At 38.8% G+C, this 23,210-nt stretch overlaps 1 protein-coding gene across 1 annotated transcript in view; it reads right to left on the reverse strand.

Moving 5' to 3' along the window:
* The window catches only part of ITPR1 (inositol 1,4,5-trisphosphate receptor type 1), a 179,973-nt gene that overhangs the window by 36,493 nt on the left and 120,270 nt on the right, over positions 1–23,210 (reverse strand). Inside the window, exons 38-46 of the mRNA XM_067544403.1 lie at positions 21,383–21,563; positions 20,503–20,756; positions 15,767–15,967; positions 13,088–13,198; positions 11,639–11,734; positions 10,555–10,677; positions 9,197–9,301; positions 8,063–8,255; positions 4,386–4,508 (exon numbers count right to left, since the gene is read on the reverse strand). Coding sequence (XP_067400504.1) covers positions 4,386–4,508; positions 8,063–8,255; positions 9,197–9,301; positions 10,555–10,677; positions 11,639–11,734; positions 13,088–13,198; positions 15,767–15,967; positions 20,503–20,756; positions 21,383–21,563 — 1,387 coding nt within the window. The remainder of the gene's footprint in view (positions 1–4,385; positions 4,509–8,062; positions 8,256–9,196; positions 9,302–10,554; positions 10,678–11,638; positions 11,735–13,087; positions 13,199–15,766; positions 15,968–20,502; positions 20,757–21,382; positions 21,564–23,210) is intronic.

Genomic DNA, 23,210 nt, shown 5'->3' on the forward strand with positions numbered 1-23,210 from the left:
ACTCAGACGAGGTGTGTCTGAAGAGTCTGTTGCATGTCTGCTGGCAGAAGGATGTGTATGTTTTCAGAAGTGCTATGCTACTGCAAAGATCAATGGAAAGTTCTCAGCATCTTGGAAACTCCAGAAACTTATTTAGGGGCCTAAATGTGGTTTTAAGTACCTAATTATAGGCATTCAAGTTTGCAAACTGTGACCTTCCACACAGTGGTAAATCTCACAGTATTATGCACTCAGCAACTCAGAATCCAGCTGGCCTGAACCATGTAGACACATTGTAAGAACATAAAGAATGGCCATACTAGGTCCAGCTAGCCCAGCATCCTGCCTCTGTGCCAAATGCTTGAGAAGGAATGGACAGAATAGGGCAATTTCGAGTGAAACATCCCGGCATCCAGTCCTACCTTCTGGTAGTTAGAGGGTTAGGGATACTTTAGGTAAGGTTGCATACCTGACCATCTTGGCCAATAGCCATTGATGGACCTGTCCTCCATGAACTTATCTAATTATTTTTTTAATCCAATTGTACTTTTGGCCTTCACAACTTCCCATAGCAACAAGTTCCACAGGTTGACTGTGCATTGTGTCATGAAGTACTTCCTTATGTTTGTTTTAAACCTGCTGCCTACTAATTTCATGGGGTGACCCTTGATTATTGTGTTTTCAAAAGTGGTAAATAACACTTCCCTATTCACTTTCTCCACATCATTCATGATTTTGTAGACTGATAGCATATTCCCCCCATGTCATCTCTTTTCTTAGCTGGAGTCCCAGTCTTTTTTAATATGTCCATGTATGGAAGCTGTTCCATACCCCAAATCATTTTTGTTGCCCTTCTCTGGATCTTTTCCAATTCAAACACATCTTTTTTGAGATGAGGTGACCAGAACTACACACAATATTCGAGCTGTGGGCGTACCATGGAGTTATATAATAGCATTCTGATATTTTCTGTTTTATTAGCTATCCTTTTCCTAATGGTTTCTTGCATTCTGTTAGCTTTTTCACTGTTGCTGCTCATTGAGCAGATGTTTTCAGGTAACTACCCATGATGACTCCCAGTTCCCTTTCTTGAGTAGTAACAGCTAATTCGGGGAAGCCCAAATGATCCATTTTGAAAGGATTATTGCTATTTAAGTAATCAAGGGTTTAAAATGATTTTATATCAATAACAGAGAGAGGTTTTTAAAAAGTGTTAGATGGTTCATGAGGTATTGAGAATGTGCGAGACGAAGTCCCTAAAAGTTAAAAGGCCAAATGATTGTTTCTTCTCCCATCTTACTCAGAACACTGAGTTCCTTTCCACTAGAATCAACACGGTGTATCTCATATCCCACATAAACTATTTATTAAACATTATACTAACAACCATAAATTCAGACTTTTAAAATTTAACTTCTGATCTTTGAAATCAGACACAGAAAATTTGGGGACTGTTTGCTTGCACTTGCTAAATCTTTCCCACCGATGGTGAGACCAGTGTCCAGATAACATTCTACTGTCTCTTGTAGCAGAAGAGAGAACTCCTGCAGAAACAGAATCCTAGAGTCCAGAATTTAACCTAGCTCCTCCCACCCACAACAACCCTCTTGCCACAGTGTCAGAGAACTTGGTCTAACATGTCACATATTGTCTCACTGCCCTCACTGGAGAAGAGGGCCATCATTTCAGACTCCCCTGTAACTTTACTGTTCTGATCTGCCTCTACTCCATTGCTACTGTAACTTGGCATCAAATACTAAATTGATAATTTAAGGCGCTCTAAACTGTAGTTCACCTTATTCCTTTACTATTTGTGTGATAGTCTATCTGGTGGCTTCCATTTCACATGTAAGGCTCACTTAATTTTGGGCTTTAGTTGGGCTATGGTTGAGATGTACTCGGCTGAAGCTTTGAAACATGCAACCCACCATGCCATCACTAAGAGATCGGAGGACTGGCAAGCTGGATTAGAAAGGAAAGTTCAGTTGGAGAGAGTACATATCTGCCTGTTACCTACAACCATTTCATATGTACGTTATGCATTGGATATTGAAGCAGGGCCAGTGTCAGAATGATGAAAGAAAGGAACACAGAAGTTTCATCATGAATCACTCTCTCCTGGATGAAGTTTTATTTTGGGGGTTCTCGTTCACCCTACAGAAATGTGGCAAAAACCTTGAGCTGCACATTTCTTCCATGCAGTTTTACAGGCAGTGAAATCAAAATATGAAGTATAAACACCCAACATGGCACCTTCAGTTTCCCCAGGGCTTCCAGTTGTGTCTTCTGGCTAACATGACCCCATGTGTCCTTCCCCATGGTCAGTAACCCACTCCTCTAAGGTGGTCAGCTGAATCCAATTAAGCCCCGGCTGGGAGTATCTCCCTGAACTGGCTCTGAATCATGGCTAGGAATGATCACGCCAACCCTAGGTCACTATCTGATTTAGCAGGGACTGCACAATCCCTCAAGATCTGTTCACCTCATCACTAGCTTCTTCTAGAGCAGTGTTCTCAAAGGACAACTTTTACAAGTTTGCGAAGTGGGCTGTGTCACGCTGGCTGGATGGGGGGGGAGGGGACGATTTATTATATTGTGTGACATCAGTATGTCAAAATCATCATAATTCATGTAAGATGTGTCATGTCAGGCACTGTAAGAAAGGCTATAATATGCTAAGTAAGATGATAATACTTATGTTCATGTATTATATGTGTAATGGAAGTATTTGATATATCTGTTTTTCAAATTGTGCTGTCTGAAATACACCTTAGACAGGCTGGCGGCAGAACAATAGCCTGCTTAATGGCCCATTGAGACATCCACAGATGCAAGGAGCCCAGGGGGAAAAAGCCAGAGGTATACCTGATGAGTCACCAGGACTTGCTCATGTGACTCTGAACTCCATTTTGGTTCCTGTAAAATTCCACAAACAGCATGGCAGGGGCCAGAGGATATATAAGGCAGAGGCCTGGGAATCCATTTGTTCTTCAGTAGGGATTCAGCTTCAGCTACCAACCTACCTCTGGAGCACCTCATCTACAACTGAACTGAAGCTGTGAAACAAAGGACTGAGACCCATCCAAGTACTGGATGTATACCAGAGGGACTACACAAGTCTGCTGACTCCACAATACTTTTAGAAACCTGATGTATATGGACTTTCAAATCATTTGTATGTGTCTGATTCCTTTAATCCTTTAACATTTCTCTTATAGTTTGTTTGTTTATTTTTATAATAAACCTTTAGTTTTAGTTACTAAAGGATGGGCTGGCAGCATGGTATTTTGGGTAAGATCTAAACTTATATTGATCTGGTACTGTGGCTGACCCTTTGGGGTCAGGAGGAACCTTTTTGGTAAAGAGCATAGAGTTTAAATAACTGGTCTCTTTACTGGACCTAGTGGCTGATTGGGAGCCGGAGATTGAAATGCAGTAAAGGGGGCTGTGTGTATTTGTATACTGGCTTCTTGATAACTAGTGTGGGGAACAGAAGCACAGTTTGTGGCTGGTTGGGAAGTCTGACTTCAGTGTCACCCACCAGTGCTGGGAGAATCTGCTCTCCTTTCGCAGCCTGCCCTGACCTTGGCATTTTCAGGTGGCTACCTAGGCACGGAAGGGTCACAGGCTGAATGACAGGTTGCTGCAGACTAAGGCAGCTTGGCTGGCAAGCTGTTTCCTCAATCCTCTGGGCAACTTCTCAACTACAGTGTGTTGAAGAGGCAGCCCAGTGGATGGGGCAAAAGAATGGTGTACAGAAGACTTGGGCTCTGGATGTTTCATTGATTTATTATATGGTACTGGGCAAGTCACTCTGCTGTGCCTTACTTTCTCCATCTGTAAAAATGGAAATAATGTTGCTTACCCACCTTTGTACAGCACTGAGAGCTACTGCCAAAGGGCTATGCTGAAAGAACATTATTATTAAGGTATGAGCTAGAAGAAAGTAAAAAATAAGTGCTCTTCATATTGTTTAGTAAAATATATGGTTATGCAGTAAAATCTGAAAGCAGCACGGTCACACAATTATTGGTGATTTCTTTCTTGGATAATTTTTCCTCAGACAGAAATTTCATCTAGTATTTGGCTTGCAAACATTTCCATCAAAGTACTTGGTATTAAATAGAAAACACTGCAATTCAATCCTGTTGCAACCCCCACCATTTTCCCCTTACAAGTATTATTTAAAGCAGTATTAATTGGAATAATAAAATTGTACAACACCAATAAAAGTATCAGAATTTCAACAAGTCTCTCTCCATCCCAAAAGCCAATTTCTACCCTCATTTACACCTGAATATCTTCACTGAAGTTAACAGGGTTACAAACGTGCAAGTAAGGGAAGAATTTGGTCCATTGAATCTAATCAAGTCACATGGTTTTTTTAAAGTCTTAAATATTAGTACCTCCTCGGACTCCTTTGAATGGATAGAAAAATGCTACGAGTAGATTCATAAGGACCGCAAGGTTAAATGAAATACTGCTCCAGAAGGACATGTTGCGAGAACACCAGTACAATACAGGTTGAGCTATGAAGGAAGGGAGAAAAAAGTGAGTGTTTCAAAGACATCTGAGGCTTGTGGAAATACAGTACATCTCCATCAAAGCTTTATTTATTTTCATTTGCAGAAAAGTACAAGAGCAACTGCAGTAAAAATAATCACTTGTTCTGTAGTTTATCTGACTGGTTTTTCAGACAAAGGACCAAATGTTAAATCAGACACTAGCTTTCTCAATACAAATTACTTTAACAGCAGCATGAGAGTGACTTCAAACAACAGGTTTTCTCCCAAGAAATCCCTGCATATAGAGAAAATAATTTTAAGTTTTTTCCATTATAGTTTGCACTCACTAGATCCATGGTACACAAAACCATCAAGATGATGATTTAGGAGAATGAAAGTTTGTATGCATTAGCAAGGGTGTGAATATTCTGGCTGCATCCATGTTTGCTATGCAGTTCTAGCTGCTATCACTCATTGGCTTGTCTACACTAGACTTTCTAAACTAGACTAAATTCCCCCTCTGTTGCAGCAAGCTGGACAGTAGCAACTGTGGGATTGCCTGTGTAGACTGGCCATTGGTGTTTTAGTCAGTGTCATCTAGCACTGAATTAATGTGCAAAATGTAGGGTGTCCACATGACAGTAAAACTAAAAATTTAGCCAAAATGTTAAATACATAATACAGCTTCATGGCATGCCAGTAATAACACAGTGGAACCCCTGACACATGAGACAGCAGCCCAGTTGCACTTCTCATTTAGTACACTACTGTAGATGCCAAAACTTCCTCCCGAAAATGTAGCTACATAGTACTATGCAGGTAATTACACAGCTGCCCATTTTAAAACTCTTATTTAAGAATATGTATAAAACTCTAAAAAACCAGCTCCCCCAACCTTAGAACTAATTTTAATAATCTCTACAGCCAGAATGAAGAAGCCCAGATCAGAGCTAAAGGATTCATTTTCTGAAATGGTCACGGACCAGTTAAGATGAAAAGGAGAGCACTCTGAAAAGCTACCTTACAGTAAATCCCCTGGAATTTAACTACTGCAGGCACACTGCAAGGTGGTGTGTGCTCTGCAGGAGTCTGTAGTTGTTGCAATCTAAGAAAAATACTCTCATAAAAAGGGAAGGATATCAAGCATCCTCCTGCCAAAAAGGAAAAGCACATATGCAGAGGGATGTCATGGTGCAATTAAAAGAAAGGAGCTCACAGGAAAGTTGAGGGAAGAGACTTATAAAAAGCCTAACTCATGAGTTACCTTCGAGGGTAAATTAATGAATGCAAAAACCCGGAGCATCAAAACATCCATCTCTCCCTAAGCCATAACAAATCATTCTCCTTTTTAACATGTATTCTCAACATTATTAAGAGGCTAAAAACAGATACAAAATTATATAATGCCTCATTATACTGAACTGAAATTCACATAAAAGGTAAATGTGTTGAAAAGCCGAACGCCAAAGAATGACAAATGGTAAGATATGCAGTCATCATAGAAACATTATAAATTTCATTGCACCTAAACCTAGACATGCAAGACCTCACTGAAATTAGATGCATCAATGCTTTGGGTATATGATGCATTGTTCTCCATATGCTTTTTGTTTTTGATATGGCTTTAAACTGAAGGCATTTGTGACTAGCTGGGAACCTGTTTTGTGTGGAATTAACTTACCTTTAACACAGAGCCACAAACACTACCTCGCACCTGCATTCAGGCACAGGCTTTTTGCCCCGTGGAGAATCTCACTCTGGTTGTGGTAAGCTTGCCTGAGTGGTTAGTGAATCTAGAGTGGGAGACTTGTAAAATATGCTAGTAACTTACTACCTGACCATATTGGGAAAACAGATGCTTTGCCATCAATGTTTTTTATGTTTTTATGTTTAAATCTATTGCAAAGCTGAACGTACAAGGAGCTAATGTTCTTTAGCACTAGCCCATGTTGGGGCACATCTTACTATTTTAAAGAGTAGAACACTGAGCAGTGCCTACCCTTCCTCGACCAAACCAGCACACTTATATCTAAGATGTATGAGCAATTCTAAAAGATCAGAAGGCAGATTTAAGTCTCTCTCAGAGGCCTGAACTGCATAATACAAGGCAGAATGGATGGTGTCCTGTAGTGGCATTAGATCGAATAGCCACGGCTAGAATTACAATTTCAATGAAACTCTTAAGCTCTCTCTATATATACACAATATATATAAACACATATACGTATGCTTCCCCTCTTCTTCTGCACGTGGATCACACTTAATTCACAATTATTAATTAATAGTTTTTCATATCTTGCCTGGAGATTGCAATCGGCTTCAAAGCCTTCAAGTTGGAAATCTAGAGTTAAGTTTCAACCAAACAGGAAACAGAACACAACAAACTTTTTTTGGATGATAATATTAACAAAGATAATTGACTACTTCCCGAAGTGTTCCATATTATGTATTCCTAACTATATTATATATAGAGGAATATATTTCTTGAACAATTCTTAAGTCATTTTGGGAAAAAGCTTACACAAGATTCTGATTCTGTCAAAATATAAGGCTACTGTTAATGTTGGAAATAGCTATCCACTCCATTTAGTAATCACCAGACAAGTCAAATATATTTCAGGGGAACTGAATAAGTTTTAGACTGTATCTGATCCACACATAACTCATGCTTTCAAGTAATAGGATTATAGTTTATTTTTAGCTGTTAGAAAGTCATACTTTTCTAAGTTTATCCCAGCAGCTGGAACTATGTATTCAGTTTTCATTAGTCCTTTAGGGCCTAAGACGCTCAACTTTCATTCACTCCATTGGGAGCTCTGCACATAAGTTTGAGGGCAAGTTCTGGCTGTTAATGTCAAGGGAAAGTATTGCAAAGCAATTGTTATCACATTAGTTTAAATGGCTTGGGTCTCTCTGGAGTTCCAGACAGACCTTGATGGTTTACAGTTGTACAACTTATACTGCCAACAATTCCACTGCTTATGCAATTCTACATTTCCTGCAGCAACATATTTCATTTGGAGGGGCACTCTGGAACATTCTGAGCAAGTGGATTAATAACAAGAGTCCAGGAAGGAAACGTCTGCCAACAGATACCACAGTTATTCCCAGCATCTTGATAGGAAATAACCACTTTATCTCTGATACTGCCGAAGGGTCAGTGTTGGCAAATGCTGACTTCTTAATGGTGACCACTGTACCGGAGCCTCGGACAGAAGTGCATATTTGTTTCAGATAATCTGAATATAAATATTAGTTTAGAATTTTAAAATACTGAGGCAGAAATCACAGATTATGTTCTAATCTTGTATGATAAACAGTAAAACTATCCTAAGTGCAAGTGTGAAAAAGCTCTACTTGAAAATATTTGCTTTTCAACAATTTTTTAAACACTATTTAGGTGCAACGTAATGCTACAGTGCAGAAGAGCAGGGTATTTCAAATACAATTCAGTGTCACTACTACTAGTGTCACTACTACACTGTTTACCATGAAGCCAAGATTTAGTATTCTGAAGACCTCACTTTATAATAAACAGAACTTTTGTCCCGCCTGAGATGTTAATATTTCCAACCTACCTCTCAATTTCTTTTGCCAGTTCATTTCATTGAAGAGGTCTTCTGATCTCAAGAAGAAATCATTGATCTTACTGCCTTGTTCATCTCTCTCTGTGGTGTAGTAGATCCGTAGTTTAGATTCCTTGGTGAGGAATTCGCATATACTGGGCACAGGGAAGACTATTTGCTCCATTGTACGGTCCAATCTAACAATCTAGACAATACAGATTTTAGAGTCTGCAGGGGTTTATCTTTTTTTTTTTTTTTTTTTTGGTGAGTTGTTTCAAAATAATGGGAATGTGGTAATGTCATGTACTTTTTAAAAATGTACTGGAATTCTACAATTTAAATCTCAAAACCATTGGTGATCAGTGGTTTATTAGAACGTGACAATAATTTACTACGTAGTTTACATTGGCCTTGCATTTCAAGGCATTACAATATCTTTTGTACACTCTGACCTTAACATGACATTATTGTTTTAGGCTGGAATTTTGAAAAGATATAAAGGAGTTAGATACTCAACCCCTTTTGAATTTCAATGGGATTTGGTTGTCTAACTTAGGCACCATAGAAAATACCATGCACTCACACTGTACAAGCAAAATCAATTATTGTTTTATAGCTACTAACGACTGCTGTTATCTTACATGTTACACAAGCTTCTAAAAATCACCCCATTAAATACATTTAAGTTTTCAAAAACACTTTAGTTTGGCTTCATGTCTAGTCAAATGTCATTTAGTAGGAAAAAAAAGTATTATAGATATTCTCTAACTTGCCCTGTGGATTCAGTGATAGTATTGGCCAAACCATATTCCTTTGATTGAAGTGACACTTCAATTTGCAAGTAGGTTTCTCTGTAGTTCTGCCTCTAAAACTGAGCCAGAGTCAGGAAATCCACTCAGATAGTTCAAAAATAGGTCCCTCTGAAGAGGCAGAAAAATAACCCTACACCCACATCAATGACAGGATAATCCACACCTAGATAGCTAGTTTAAGACAACCACCAGAATCAAAATGCCCTTAACAGAGAAACTGCTTTTAAGGTGAATCTTCCTCCTTGCTCCTCTCTCTCAAGAAGGTGTTTTTTTTTTTGCATCCTTAGGAACACCCAATCCAGCATGAACTGGCATTCACTATTTCCTTCTTTACCTCAATCTGTGCTGTGTGCTTGGCATAGAACTCCAGAGCTTCATCTCCTTCTATCTGACCTCCAGGCTTCAGCATATTCTGCAGCTCTTTGTTATGACGAGCCAACTAAAATAAAGGAAGGGAAAGGGAGTGGGAGTGGGAGACCCCAGACATCTCTCTAACATTAATTTCTAATTTTTGGTGCAAAAAAGAAATAGTACACAGTCAGCTGCTAAGAGGAGGGCAAAGTTGGCAGAAAGTTGGAATATAACTAACCAGACACCATTTAGATCTATTTCAGGACGTAGTGTGACTGGAGAAGTTGGCTTTTTTTTGTTTGTTTGATATCCACACTGTATTCTTCCCTTCACAAGTTCTCCACTATCCTGTCTGAATCTGGAGAAGGGTACAATCCACCCTACCCATACACCTCAGTTTTCAAGTGCAGCTCGTAGTAGGACTCTAATAACTCAAGTACCTAAAGCAAGGATAGTGGCAGATTTTGATTGTACTAATAGTAGTGGCACCAATAGCGAGATGGTACTACAATTCTTTAAACTCATGCCATTTTAAAAGTGGCAGAACAATGGTTTGACCTACTCACAGGCAACACGAACAAGGAATTGCTACTAGGTATGTACTTGGCATCCAATATATTATGATGAGCTCCTGCTTACTACTTCCATGATCTTGTACCTTCCAAACACCAATACAACTGGATTAACAACTAAGTTTGGACTAGGCTCCAGTATAGAGTATAGGGACAGAGCAGTACTGGATGGTACCAAAGTGGAGTCTAGTGGTCCTGGATGGTACCATAGCAGAGACTAGCCTGTGTAATATTTTTAAAGAAAATAACATAAATTCAAGAAAATGACCCAGTTCTGCCAACAGTTCAGGTAGCGGTGGCTAAGGACACTAGAAGTAGGGATGGAATTCTGTTGTCTGATTTAAATAGTAGATTAGTGATGGAAATTTGTTTTGGGGCATAAAACTAAAGCACTGGTTGTAATAGATAAATAAGTAAGACATATGATCCCAGTGCTTTCAAGATTTTGAAACGTGTCATTGGAAATTCAATCGAAGCTGGCAATTCCTCATTATAAAAGAACAAAGTCCTTAGCTCCTCCTCTCATTATTAAACATGTGCAGAATTTCCATTTTTGAATGTGTTCGGATAAAGATTAGGTTTGACTCCCATTGGGAATTATGGGGATAGAGAAAGAAGAGAGAAGTATACTGCGTTGAGTTCCGCCATGCACCTCTTGAAGAATTCTGCCCTAGCTACAAAAACATCAACTGGGCAATTAAACCTAGATTATTTACTAATCTTCAATCTTGTGATATTAGACACTTCATAGCTATAAATGCAGTTATACCTGATGAGCTAGTATATAAATATTGTGTCCCACATTCCTAGGAGATGCTGCAAGATCTTCACCATTCTCTCCATCCTCAAACTCTACTTCACCTTGCATATATGCCTTCTTTATCACTTCCACCTAGGAAGAAAAAGTGAAAAAGACACAGGCAGCTGAGAATGGATGATTCCAAATTTCAGGTTAAATTCTGCCAATAGCTCTACATTAGAACTTCCACAGAAGTCAATGGAAGCTGCACGTATACATCCAAGAGCTCAGTGTATGGCCTTCACACATCCATCATAAAGCAGGAGACTAATGAACTCTGCTTCATTTCCTTAGACCTTCTCATAATCTCTAAAACGTAAATTAACTGTTCTGAAGGAATTTTACACCCCCAGCCTGCTTTTCATATAATATATTGATTAATACAATTTATACAAGATTTTTACAGCTGGCATCTGCTGTCAAGTTTTGCCTACATCAGATCCATGACTCAGTGGAAGGAAAACCAAACTAAAGGCTGAAACTTTGTCCTCAACTCACCCTGTTGTTCCTGGATAATACAGCGTTCGTAATATGTTATGTCATGCTCTGATCTCAGGCTCCTGCCATTAACTATGCAATACAGTGTGAGTTAACAGTTTCAGCTGTACTTTGAATTTCCTGGCTTGTTTTTGTCTGTTAATATATAAACAGCTCTGGGAGATCGCTAGAGTTTACTGAACAGCTTTAACACCATCATAAAAATTATAATTCTTTGTCATTCTCACAGTTAAATGGTTTATAGAAGAAAATTTCCTGGAAATAAAAGAGCCTTATGCTCCTTCCCTTTCATTATACACAGGTGAAGTTATGCCCTCTCACCAATAATCAGTGCTGCCTCCTTAACCACTTCTACTACTGGCAAACTAAATGGGCCAATAACCAATGGTTACACCCTTTCCATCAAATCCTGGGAAGCCCTTCCAAATTGCTAGTGACCTATGGCACAAGATCCAAAGTTTGCCCTGTAATCCTAATCAACCACTTGGCACTACGTTGGGTTCCTGATATGCTGCCAAACTAGTTTATGGACAGCTGGGATACATAAGGAATTTACCAGTTCTTTTGGTCTCATGTTATAGAGTATTCTCTCTGCATTCTCGCTGTCATGCCTGCTCTCCATGATTGCCAACAGTAATTTGGAGGCATTGTTCTGGTGAAAGGAAAGAAAAATGCCAGTCACTGTCAGCAAAACTCAGCAAAAAAAAAAAAAAAAAATCTTAACTCTAAAATATAGTCCTTTGATACAGTCACCCAGCATCCAGTAAGGTCAACAGCATCTATACAGCTAAAAAAACCCCACCCAACATAGAACATTTACAGTACTTGGATGGGTTCAGGTGATTTGGTTTAGCATCCCCTTTCTTCAGCTGCCATATGCTGTTAACCAATTGAACAACATGCTTAATTATTTTCCGTTTATTTCTCTAACCCTCCTTCTCTGTGAAGAGAAGTCAAATGAACTCAGTGATGCTTTTGGCTTCAGTTCCCTAATATGTCTGAACCACAGAGTTGATTTCTTTTAAAGTGACTTTAGTAGGAGTATGATCTTACTAGTCATGAACAACAGGCTCACATTTATTCAAGATGGTGTAGATTAAGACAAAAGACAACCTGGATCAAGATTAGACCTGCTTCACTACTTTTTAACTGAAAATCATTTTGAGACCCGGTCATGCCAAGCAATAGAGAGAGAAATGGGAAGATACACAAGGAACCAGACTACTTGAATATGAACAATTAAGATTAAAATCCATCACAGCTGACATTAAAAAAAAACAACACTGCAATAAAGGTATTTAATTTTAAAGAAGAATGTAAATTGATTCTAAAAGTATTTTCAATTCTTTTTTATTTATTAGAATAATAAGAAAACCCATAATACCTATAATCATGCCATGAGTCTACAAAGAAAACAACTAGAAATAACATTATAGAAGAAGGGTCACATGTATGTCAGGAAATATCACGAAATGTGTTGAAGTAGAGCTACTGTGTATCTAATAGCAGCTTTAAGGTAACCTGATAGCACACTTTGATCCAATATGAATGGTTAATCATTTCTGCATTAAGACTGAACTGTCACTGAATAATTCTTGATCATGAGACGAAGTACCAATAGGTAGCAGAGGAAATGGCATTTTTATTATATCTGTGACCGTCAGTCTGACAGAAACTTAGTACAGTCTTTCTCAACAGTATTATATTTCTAACATGTGGATTATCTTAGGTTTTCCCAGTCAAGATATCCTTTTTCAGGTGTAGGGAGTTTATCCTGGACATTGCACTCGTGTTACTGCAAGAGTTAAACTGAAATATCAGTCTCTTAAAACTCATCTTTTGTATTTTTTTCATTCAGCTGTCAGGCAGAATCCCACAACTCAATTTTATAACAGTTATGACCCTGGTGAGATATTAAAAATACCCATCTGGCTCCAGGATTCAGCTATAGACTCTTGCTTCATCTCATTGTTAATGTACAGCTCATAGTAGAATATCCACTTGCCTTCAGTTCTAGCACAAGGTCCATCCTCTTTTTTCCCAAAGGGTTGATGTCATTGAGAATTAATGCTGTGATGATGTCAATACCATTGGATTCATGTGTAGCAATGCAGTTCTGTGCAGAGAAAATCATCATTGTAAACCACAGTGAAAAGTAACCTAGCTAAAGAACAATTTTAAAACACAGTTTACCCAGCTATCCCTAACCAAAGAGAAGAGTCACTTTTTTCTCATCTCCCCTCCAACATATCGGATGAAGGAATGGAATTTTTCAATTCAGTAAATGGATTCAATATAAAAGACTAAAATATCTGGTTTCAAATGTGATTACAATCAACTGTGTGATGACCTACCAAAAACGACTGGGCTGAGGAAAGCCCCAGAGCACAGCAACTAATGAACTAACAGCCAGCAGCCTTTGGCGTGAACATAAGAGTTTATTACTAAGGGAGAACACATTGTTTTACTAAAGTTATAAGAGGTTTATTTTTTTTAACCCCCCATAAGCCAAGTTCTTTTCAAACAGCCAATATATTTTTTAATATTTCCTGTGCTTGCTCTTGAAATTTTGTGCATCATAAAGATTTTAAACTTGGCAACCTGCTTGCTGGATTGACAATTCTGAACCTGCTTTAGTGTCTATTTCCAGTTGCAAAGAGTAACGAAGATAATTATTCAACCCGATACGCAGTCTGTTCTGCAGAGATATACTTTCCTGTTATGATCAACTTACATGTACAGTTCCATGAATGCTTTCCCATAGCTGTGATTTTGTTTTATTATTGAATTATCCCCAAGCATGTTTTTTAACTGTACTATAAATTACATTTAAATGTACAAAAATGATATAGCAAATTATTAGTAAAAATGACAGCCTTCCACTTAATTGTGGTCTATTTTTAATGGCCTTTTATATGTGTTAATGAAACGAGAATAAGTATCCAGTGATACTGAACAAAAAGCATATTCATCAAACTACCCCCTGCTACATTCTCAGCATAGCTACAATTATCCATCATCATACGGTGTATTATTTGAACAGCATACAGTGCATAGGTTTCCTAGAAGAGGAGTATTCAAAAGGCCATATTCCTCTCCTATACAGTTTGAGATGGCATATACACCCTGATGGATCATTCTGCAGTGTGCATACAAGAGGATTCATTAAGATTTAAGTTGTAGAAGGAAGCAGACATCCACATTTGTAAATACAGATCTTGTCTGCTAAGCAGGTTGCATCCACAGCTGGATAATTGGTCTGGCATAACGTGACACCCAGCACCATAAGTGTTGCTAGTAACATGCATTTAACAAGCACCGTTTGTTTAGTGCATACCATAGAGGTTTTGAAATGTTTTGCCTTCCCTGGCTAACTCAGTCAGCATCTACCTACAGCAGCTATCCATTTAGCTTGGATAAATCCAGAGAATGACCCCTTATCCTGTTCACTGAAAGCGTGTTAACAAGAACCATTTTAGATCAGAGTGAGGGATGGGGCTGCTTGGTTTTTAAAAAGGATGTGATATCTAGGTGGTAAACTGGAGCAGCAGAGCTATGTGATATATTTATCATTCTTGTCTGACTATGTCACCTGTCCTCTGCCCACTAATGTGTGCCTCTGGAACATATTTTATTTATCCCTTTTCCTGAGCATCTTCAAAACACCTACTATTTAAGCAAACAAAATGAAACTACCAGAGAAGTCTTTCTTCCTCCTTCATCCAAAATTATCTTAACTCAGAGGTACAGAATGGGTAAGGTTTGGTCCAGAGTCATGAACACTTTTTCCCCCAATGTGATGGCACAACTTATGGCTTCATCACTCATATAATGAGACCATTTAAAACCTCTATACCATACCACAGTTATCATATATTCCCTATTTACCATATGGACAAGGAACAACAACTGTAATGGTATTATTAAGTACCACATTTAAACATTATTCTTTCAACAGTTTCACAGATTTTTAGACAGGGCTTCACTTATCACCCTGCCAGATGCTTTTCTAGAACTTGACCTTATCTTTTATGTAATGCCATACGTCAGTGAGGCAGAATCCAGGACTTTAACACAAGTCCTTAGTTAGCAGCAGTAGCAAGCACTTATTCTCAGCCAATAGAGGGGGACATAGCACCTTAGGCAGCTTGTCACACACTGCTCCTGTGACAAAAAATCTGTGACGTCCACAGGAGTTCAAATCCTCAAATGGTTAGCACTTCCACAGAAATTCTGCTGCTCAGCAGTGGGGATAAACCCAGGATTTTCAGCAATAAAGCACAAGCTTCTCCACCACTTGTGCTGGAGGGCCCCTTGTTTCTTTTCCCACTTCCGACAATCTGTGACAGAGGTATGTTACACCAGCAGTTTGACTATAAAAGGATTTGGGTTGCCCAGTCCACCTGAATATCCAGTAAAAAGCAACACAAATCCTAATATACTACAAGGATGCAAACTGAGGGTTTTTTTTTTTAATTTTTATTCCTAGGGAGGAGAAGATAGTGAACTCTGTACACAGAGAAATAAATCTTGATAAGATCATACAGTTAAATATTGTCATTATCAGCAATGCAAATGGAATTACAATGGCAGATTTAATGGATTTTGGGCATAAATGCTGCAGAAAAAACATTGCACACATATGGGGGATGGGTCATTCCTTCTATTGCCACAGTCACATTACCTGGTTTTCATGGCAAGGTCCCTGACAGTACTCGGTCAAACTTTCCAGTGTCTGGTTGATCAGTGCTACATTTTTCTCATTTATATACAGACCAAGAAGCCCAAGTCCTCCAGTCGTGCTTCCACAGATACAATCCAGAAACTGCAGTGTCTCACACACTAAGTTATAGTTAGTTTTATTGTTCTGACAGCGCAGAAAGTTCTGTAATTTAAGTGTCAAAGAAGAAAAACAACACAGAAAATGAACTTTAGAGCATAACATTTTACTAGATTCATTGGATTTAAGATTACACTTTGTGATGTCACACTAACTTTTAGTATGGTTACTTAACAGAAATGCCTCAGAAAAAAGTTTTAGGATTTAAAGAAAGCTATATTTCTTGCACAATTGTCATAAAACTTCTTAGACTTCTTTGAATGCACTGCTCTCACTCTCTTTCTCTCTCTCATGATCTGCTAGCAACAGAGCATGCATATTATGTGCTAGAAGAGAACGCAGAATGTGGGATACACTGGATTCTATAGATCATACAGATCTAAGAAAACTGGTATCTATCTTTCTAGCACAGGGGTGGCCAACCCGCAGCTTGTGAGCCGCATGCGGCTCTTAGGTCATACAAATGCGGCTGGCAGCTCTTTGCATGGGGCTCTTTGGTCTTTGAAATTGACAAGCTTTTCAGCAGAGGGTAAGAGAGGAGGGGAAACTGACAAGTGAAAATGACAAGCTGCCACCAAAATTTGGATCAGCTTGAAGTCTCTTCGGAGGGTAAGAGAGGACGGGAAACTGAAAAGGTAAATGTGGCTCTTTGTGGCTCTTCGTGTCTGACGAGTTGGCCACCCCTGTTCCACACCAGCTTCACTCTCCCCACTGCCCGACAATCAGAGAAGAATCTCTCTTCAAATAAAAGACCATTCACTGGAGTGGAGAGAATGCAATTCTATGGTTCTGGATTTCATAACATTATCATATGAAAGTGTCAAAGAGAAAGGCAACTTGAAATATAATTTTCTCAATTCCATTTCTTCAATTGTAATTACAGCTTGAAACTGTTCATTAGGAATAGTTCCTGCAATGACATGTCACATTTAACAGCAAGAGTTAAATATGCTTGATCTTTTATGTATTCCAATGGGGAAGATACATGATTGAAGAGGACCAATTACTGAAAAATAATTTCCCAGTAACTCAATACTATTTGTCAGTACATTCCCAGTGGCATTCTGTAAAGAGGAACTGACAAACCCACTGTTTTTAACTAGAAAAAATACAGACTATTGCACACTGAAGGCACCATATAAAAGAACAGAGGAAGTTTTGAAGCTTCCAAATTTAGGATAATATACAGGATGTGCATACACATAACATCTCATCTCTGAAGGACAAACTTCATAATGGTAAAATATAAAAGGAAAAGGATTACTCCCAGGAAAAACACCCTTTGAAAGAGTCATAGTCTTTTCCACTAGCAATCAGATAGGACAGTTGCAGTTCTTTATATTATATAGATGACCACCTTCAATCTATCAGATAAAGTTAATCCTAATATAGTATTGTCTAGAATGAAATAGCTAAACTGCCTCCTAGATATACTCTAGGAATTATTTTGGAGACGTTAGAGGACCTGTATTATACAGGAGATCAGACTAGATGATCACAATGGTGCCTTCTGGCCCTGGAACCTATGAGTCTATATGCTGTGGTCATGCATCTTCATCCAAATGTATTTCACCATCATCCTGCGGCATGCATAGTTTAAAATGAATAATCAGTTCCTAGATTATGCATCCTAGGATTAGGAATGAGTAAGAAAACAGATATTGGGGAGAAAAGTTATTATTCCCGCTTTTTGTTGCATGAAAAAGCAACATTCAGTCTATGGACTCAGACCCTCTCTCTGAGCATAGATCTCTGGAGAAAACAATTAATTCAATATTTAATCTCACAGGAGAAACATCTGACTTGGTAACAGGAAAATGGTTGGGGTAATAATAGATTTCTCTCAATTATGTTGTTTCTAAACTTATCCATTGAAATCTTAACGTTGTGCAGACAGGCTGATCTATCATCATAAAAAGAAGCAAGGGATTCTTCCCTTCTTCATGGGCCACAGTCTCTGCTCCTCACCACTTTTGAGAGTATGCCCATTTCTTTTGTTTATAGTAAGAAGTTCCCTGAATGTTTTGTTTTTATAGTCGTGGTGTTCATTTTATGCAAGTAATTATAAGCAGTAGTTTTATGCAGGATGAGAAAACACAGGAAAGGCATATGGAGGAAATTCTACTGACTTCCCTCCCTCCTTAGTAATGTGGGGCATGATAATTGTATCCAGCATGTTCTTTAACTTTTCAATAAAGAACCCTTGCCCCCCCGCAAAAAAAAAAGGGGGGGTGTGAATTAATAGAGGACACTTAAGATATAGGGATGGGGAAGTAGTTAAAGCATCTTTACATTTTTCAAGTTTAGCAAAAATATACAAATTAACAGATGCACAGAATATAGCAGGAGCTTTTCACTGGTGAGCTACCCTTACAATAAAATTGAAAGATACAGTCATGATCTTGAACTGTAACCTACAGCCTTGCCTACAGTCAGCTCAGCAATTTAAAGGTACTCCAACTTCGTGTAAAAGGCAGAGCTCTTATCATGAGCTCAGTGATTTACCCCAAAAAGAACTGGTCTAAGTGGAAAGCTAGAGTAAATCTTGGAAGTGTCTCAGTAACTTTTGAGTGCCGAAAGAAAAATGGAGAGAAATGAGAAGTATTCCATAGCATGCCACAGGCAACCAACTCCTGCAGAGTCTTAAATGGATAGCTAGGGCCCGCTAAATATATCTATATCTATTCAATTAATAGTTCCTCCCTCATTATTGTGAATTGAACAATACAGATGGAATCAATGGATGCACCTGCCACGTAACAAGAATGAGCAAGTGGGAGAGACTAAATATGGAGAGTTTGGTGCAAGCTGCAATTTTATTTCAGAAATTATGAGTAGACTGATAAATGACTGAGCAGCGTTGGGAAGCCCTTGCAAAATGAAGAGCATACTCTTCCACAGATCCTTATAGCAATGCGTAATCTTAGGTCACAAAGGATGACAACAGCAGCAGCAGTAATGACTCGCAGGTTCCAATATTTGTTGATCGTCAACCCACTCAGTTGTTTACAACCCCTTAGGGCTTGTAAAACGTTTGGTGAATACCTGCTGAATGTAAAGCTGTAAGTGTGTTAAAATTCAAAAGCCTCGTAGCACTCTGATTTATGGGGAACTGGAAGACAAATGAAACCCTTGTTACTATTCCTGTAAAGAGCCATCCAGTTGGCAATATTAGTAGGGAATCAGGTTATGGCCTTCTAACTGTCAATACATTTGTGATAGCTCTTAAAGCTAGACCAGCGTAAGCCACCCCCCTTGGGACCATGGGAGAAAGGGGAGTATTGGGATAGTTAAGAAGTAATAGGATTATATCTGAAATAGTGCTTTTCTCACCTCTAATTTAATTCCCTCTCCCATAGCAAAATGCAGCTACCTGATGCTTGTGGAATTCAATTGTTAAGGATGGGGAGAAGTGCAGTCAACACCATCCAAAATTTCTGCATTGGCTCACATTCAATTTCTCTTCTATAACTTTTAGTGTCTAGTCAAAGACTAGCACAACAGGGAGCCTGTGTGTGGGCTGGATTATTATCCGATAAAAAAGGGCCACCCTACTTATCCCCAAGGTTGCTAAAGATAAGAAAATTGTTTTACAAGACAAAGCTGGAGTAGTCTGGGGAAAAAACAAAGGAAAAGCCTGGTAAAAGTAGCCAGAATAACTACAAAACGCTAAATGGTAGCAGGCTCACAGCACAGGAATATTAACAAACAGATCTGATTTAAAATATTGCCAGTAACCAGGCATTCAAGTTCAACGGAACCGAGTGGGCAGGTCTAAAAGGCACTCATGCAAGATTTTATAGTTCTGGAATAGAGAACAACAATATGCGTTCAAAGCAATTATTCCTCCTTTAAGATGGCAATTAGTATATACATCCTCATTTACATTCAATTCTAAGCCACTAGCTGTAGTAATGCTGAACATGAATCATGTTAATTATAGTCCATTTGTAAACAATCTTATCTCCTTACGGCTAGATGCACTAGATAAGATTACTAACGTACACATTTCAGACCCACTCCAGCAAAATACTCAAGCACATGCTCAACTTTAAGCACATGAATAGTTCACTGGAGTCAACAAGAACTCAAATGCTTAAAATTAAGCACATGCCTGAGTAAGTTTCTGGAGCAGGGTTTCAGTAGTCTAGTTGCTCTCCTGGATGCACAGTGTCCCATTACATTTCTCCTGCCCCTCAAAAAAAGACGAATAAATCATGAACTAGAATCAGTGTTTGCTCTGTATAAATTTCACATGAGATGTTGATCTTTGGAACCAGTTTCAAGACTCCTGTTCCTTAGATCAATGAATGTTGGCCACTGGGGGTTGGGGAAAGGAAAGAGCCAGAGAGAGAAAAGAAAGTGCCTTCATTCCATAGGTGGAGGCCATGGACAGCCTTCACTTCAACACAGTTTTTAAGCAATCCACAAAACACTCATGGTTCACTGGGATTTGAATGAGAACCTTGCATGCCCTCATTTCTTAGGCCAACTGAGGCTGTACTGAGAAAATAGCACAGATTAGAGAGGCTGATGTGATAGAAATGACTTAAGTGAACATGCACATCTGCCTATGGTACCTGCAGATCCCGGTTGTGGTTTTCACAGAGTAGCTGTAAGAAACGGAGGATAGGCTGCATTATTGTAATCACAGCACTCATCTCCAAGTCATCTTTATTCTTGTCTGTTGCAGACTGTGCTCCATCCCCAGCTGAATAATGGTCATCAGGATCAGCTTCCCTCCTGTAAATATTATAAGCCTTTCTTGTAGCAGCAGAGGCCTCTAGCAACTGATCCCGGACTTCCTCTGTAATTTGGGTTGTGGGCTCTCTCACTAAAATACATGAGAATGGAACATGTGAATGATCTTCTATCTCGTAATCTGAACAAAAAGGATTAGAAAGAAATCTATTCACACATTTCCTGTTAAAGTTTCACACACAGACCAGCTAATCATCTTCATATCCTTTTCAGCAAGTATGTTTAGTGCAATGTAAGAGGTTTGGTTTAGGATGCTAGCATGTTACCCTTTTCACACTTTTCAACAAGCCACAATAAAGTTTTTAATGCTTATATTAACCTGTTAGGGAACAGATCACACGTATCTAACACCATTAGGAGTTTTAGAAGAAGACCTGTTGTGTAAGAAACTACTCCTCCACTTCTGGGTTATTGTTAGAAAGGCATTGACCATAACCTACAGTCCAGGGTCATTACTATCAATCAGATTTAGGTAGCATCTCAGGCTAGACAAGTTGGAAGTGTCTCATCTCATTTCAATAGCACAATCTCACAAATGGATGGAGAGAGAATGCTGCTCTTGACGTCCCAAGGCAGGATACCACTGATCTCAACTTTTTTCTGTGGATCAGAGATCAGAACATTACTGCAATCACAAGTTCAATAAATACAGTGCTTTGCTCCCATGTTACTTTAGAAAGCAAAGAATTGGAGACTTACCTCTTTTCCTGACTGGAACATCCCTGTCTGAGTCCTCATCTTTCTTTTTATTTCCCAAGTCACTGGTGTTTACTGTGACCGTAGCCTTGATTTCTTGCTGCGCCACCTTCATGCGGTCATAGAAAACCTTAAAGAACTGTTCAGATTTCTTATCTTCTGTTAGTCGGCAGAAGAATGAATGCTACCAAAAAAATGGAACAATTATATATTTTATACACAGACTTGAGTCAAGAAATTATTTCACCTGTCCCGATATATCCTGTGCACTATGTATTGAAGGACTGAACATTTAATTAACTTTCAGCACAGACAGAACCCTAGAGGAATGAAGACTAGATGTTCCTGTTAAGGAGTCCAAGGGTGCATCACCGTTACATTAAGTCGGTTATTAATATTTCCCAATATACTTTTAAAGAAAGTACTGCCATCTATCATGTTACCCTCCCCCCCATACATTTATATGACACACTTCTCTTCTTGTAACTTCCAGATAAGCACAATGGAATATCTTTATATATATTTGGATCTCAGCTCGCAGAAGCCAAACATTAGCAATGATATATAGAGATAACACAGTCCTTCTGGCTCTCCCCATTGCGTCAAAATGATTGGTGCTCATAGTTTAACATTCAATACCAATTTCAGATCCCAAAATGTACAAAGAGGGTACATTTAAGGATTCCCCCCTCCTAATTTGGAGTTTGTGCGCTTTGTGCGCCTTCTGCTGCAGAGCTATTTTTATATATCTTAATTCCTTCTCTAACATAGCTTTAGAAGAAACAGAAAAAGCTCAAAATATTAACTAGTTTTTAATATTTGTTGCTAATTTGTTCTTCTGTCCACACATGTAGAAAGACCATTTTTCCCCCTAAGACTGAGGAGAATGCAAATCATATACAGGTCACAAGGAGCCCATACAGTGAGCGATCAGACAATTTCTGAAGGAATCAATATGCTGTTACATAAATCAGAATCAAAGCTTACACACGACTGGAGGATGACCTTGTAAGTGGGTCACCTTATGCAGAGTATTATGAAATTAGTTAGCGTTCTGTAGCAGCTCGTGATACAGCAGCTTCCCATGATGAATAGGCATGAAGTCTGATTCATTGAAAATAAATTAAAAATGGGCATGGTAATGTATCTTGCATGCTTTTCTGAGACGCGGACTAGACAAGGCCATCCCTGGGATGCCTGCCTCTGATCACTCCCTGGCAGTTCTGATTGGAACAGTAGCAGAGGGACTTTGCAACACTAATGTCACCTCTTTGATTACTGAGGGAGAGTGGGAGTGCTGCTGTTCAAACCTGTGGTCGACACCTAATGAGACCCCATGAAATTTGGAACAGGCCAGGAAGGTCTTAATTACCTCTAGTTCGAGGGACTTAGTTGGCCGAGGAAAAACAGAACAAAGTAATTTTAAAAATGGATAAAACAACCAAACTCCCCCTGCACAAAAGCTTAGTTTACTAGACTGATTTTAAACTGAACTATAACCAATAGGTCTGTTGAATAATTGCTAGAGGGGAAAACCGGAAACTAAGCTTATATTGACTTCGTTATACTGAATTAATCTACCAGGAATACAGAACAACACAGACCCTCCTACACAGAAGCAAACCTCCGGGAGAAATTGTCAACTTCATTCTGAAAACCAGTTAAAACAGTCACCTCAAACAATTAATCTCAGTCACACATGGGAATGTTTTTAACCTACTGATAAGTTTTAAAAAGAAGTCATCTCTAGACAAGCTAGTCACGCACTGAGCTACGGGTTTTTTTTTAGAATGCTATACTATGCACGTGCTCAAGGACATTACAGCATATA

Source organism: Emydura macquarii, unplaced genomic scaffold (genome assembly GCF_026122565.2).
Source record: "Emydura macquarii macquarii isolate MOO-44397 ecotype Brisbane River unplaced genomic scaffold, CSIRO-AGI_Emac_v2 contig_968, whole genome shotgun sequence".
Classification (NCBI taxonomy): domain Eukaryota; kingdom Metazoa; phylum Chordata; order Testudines; family Chelidae; genus Emydura; species Emydura macquarii.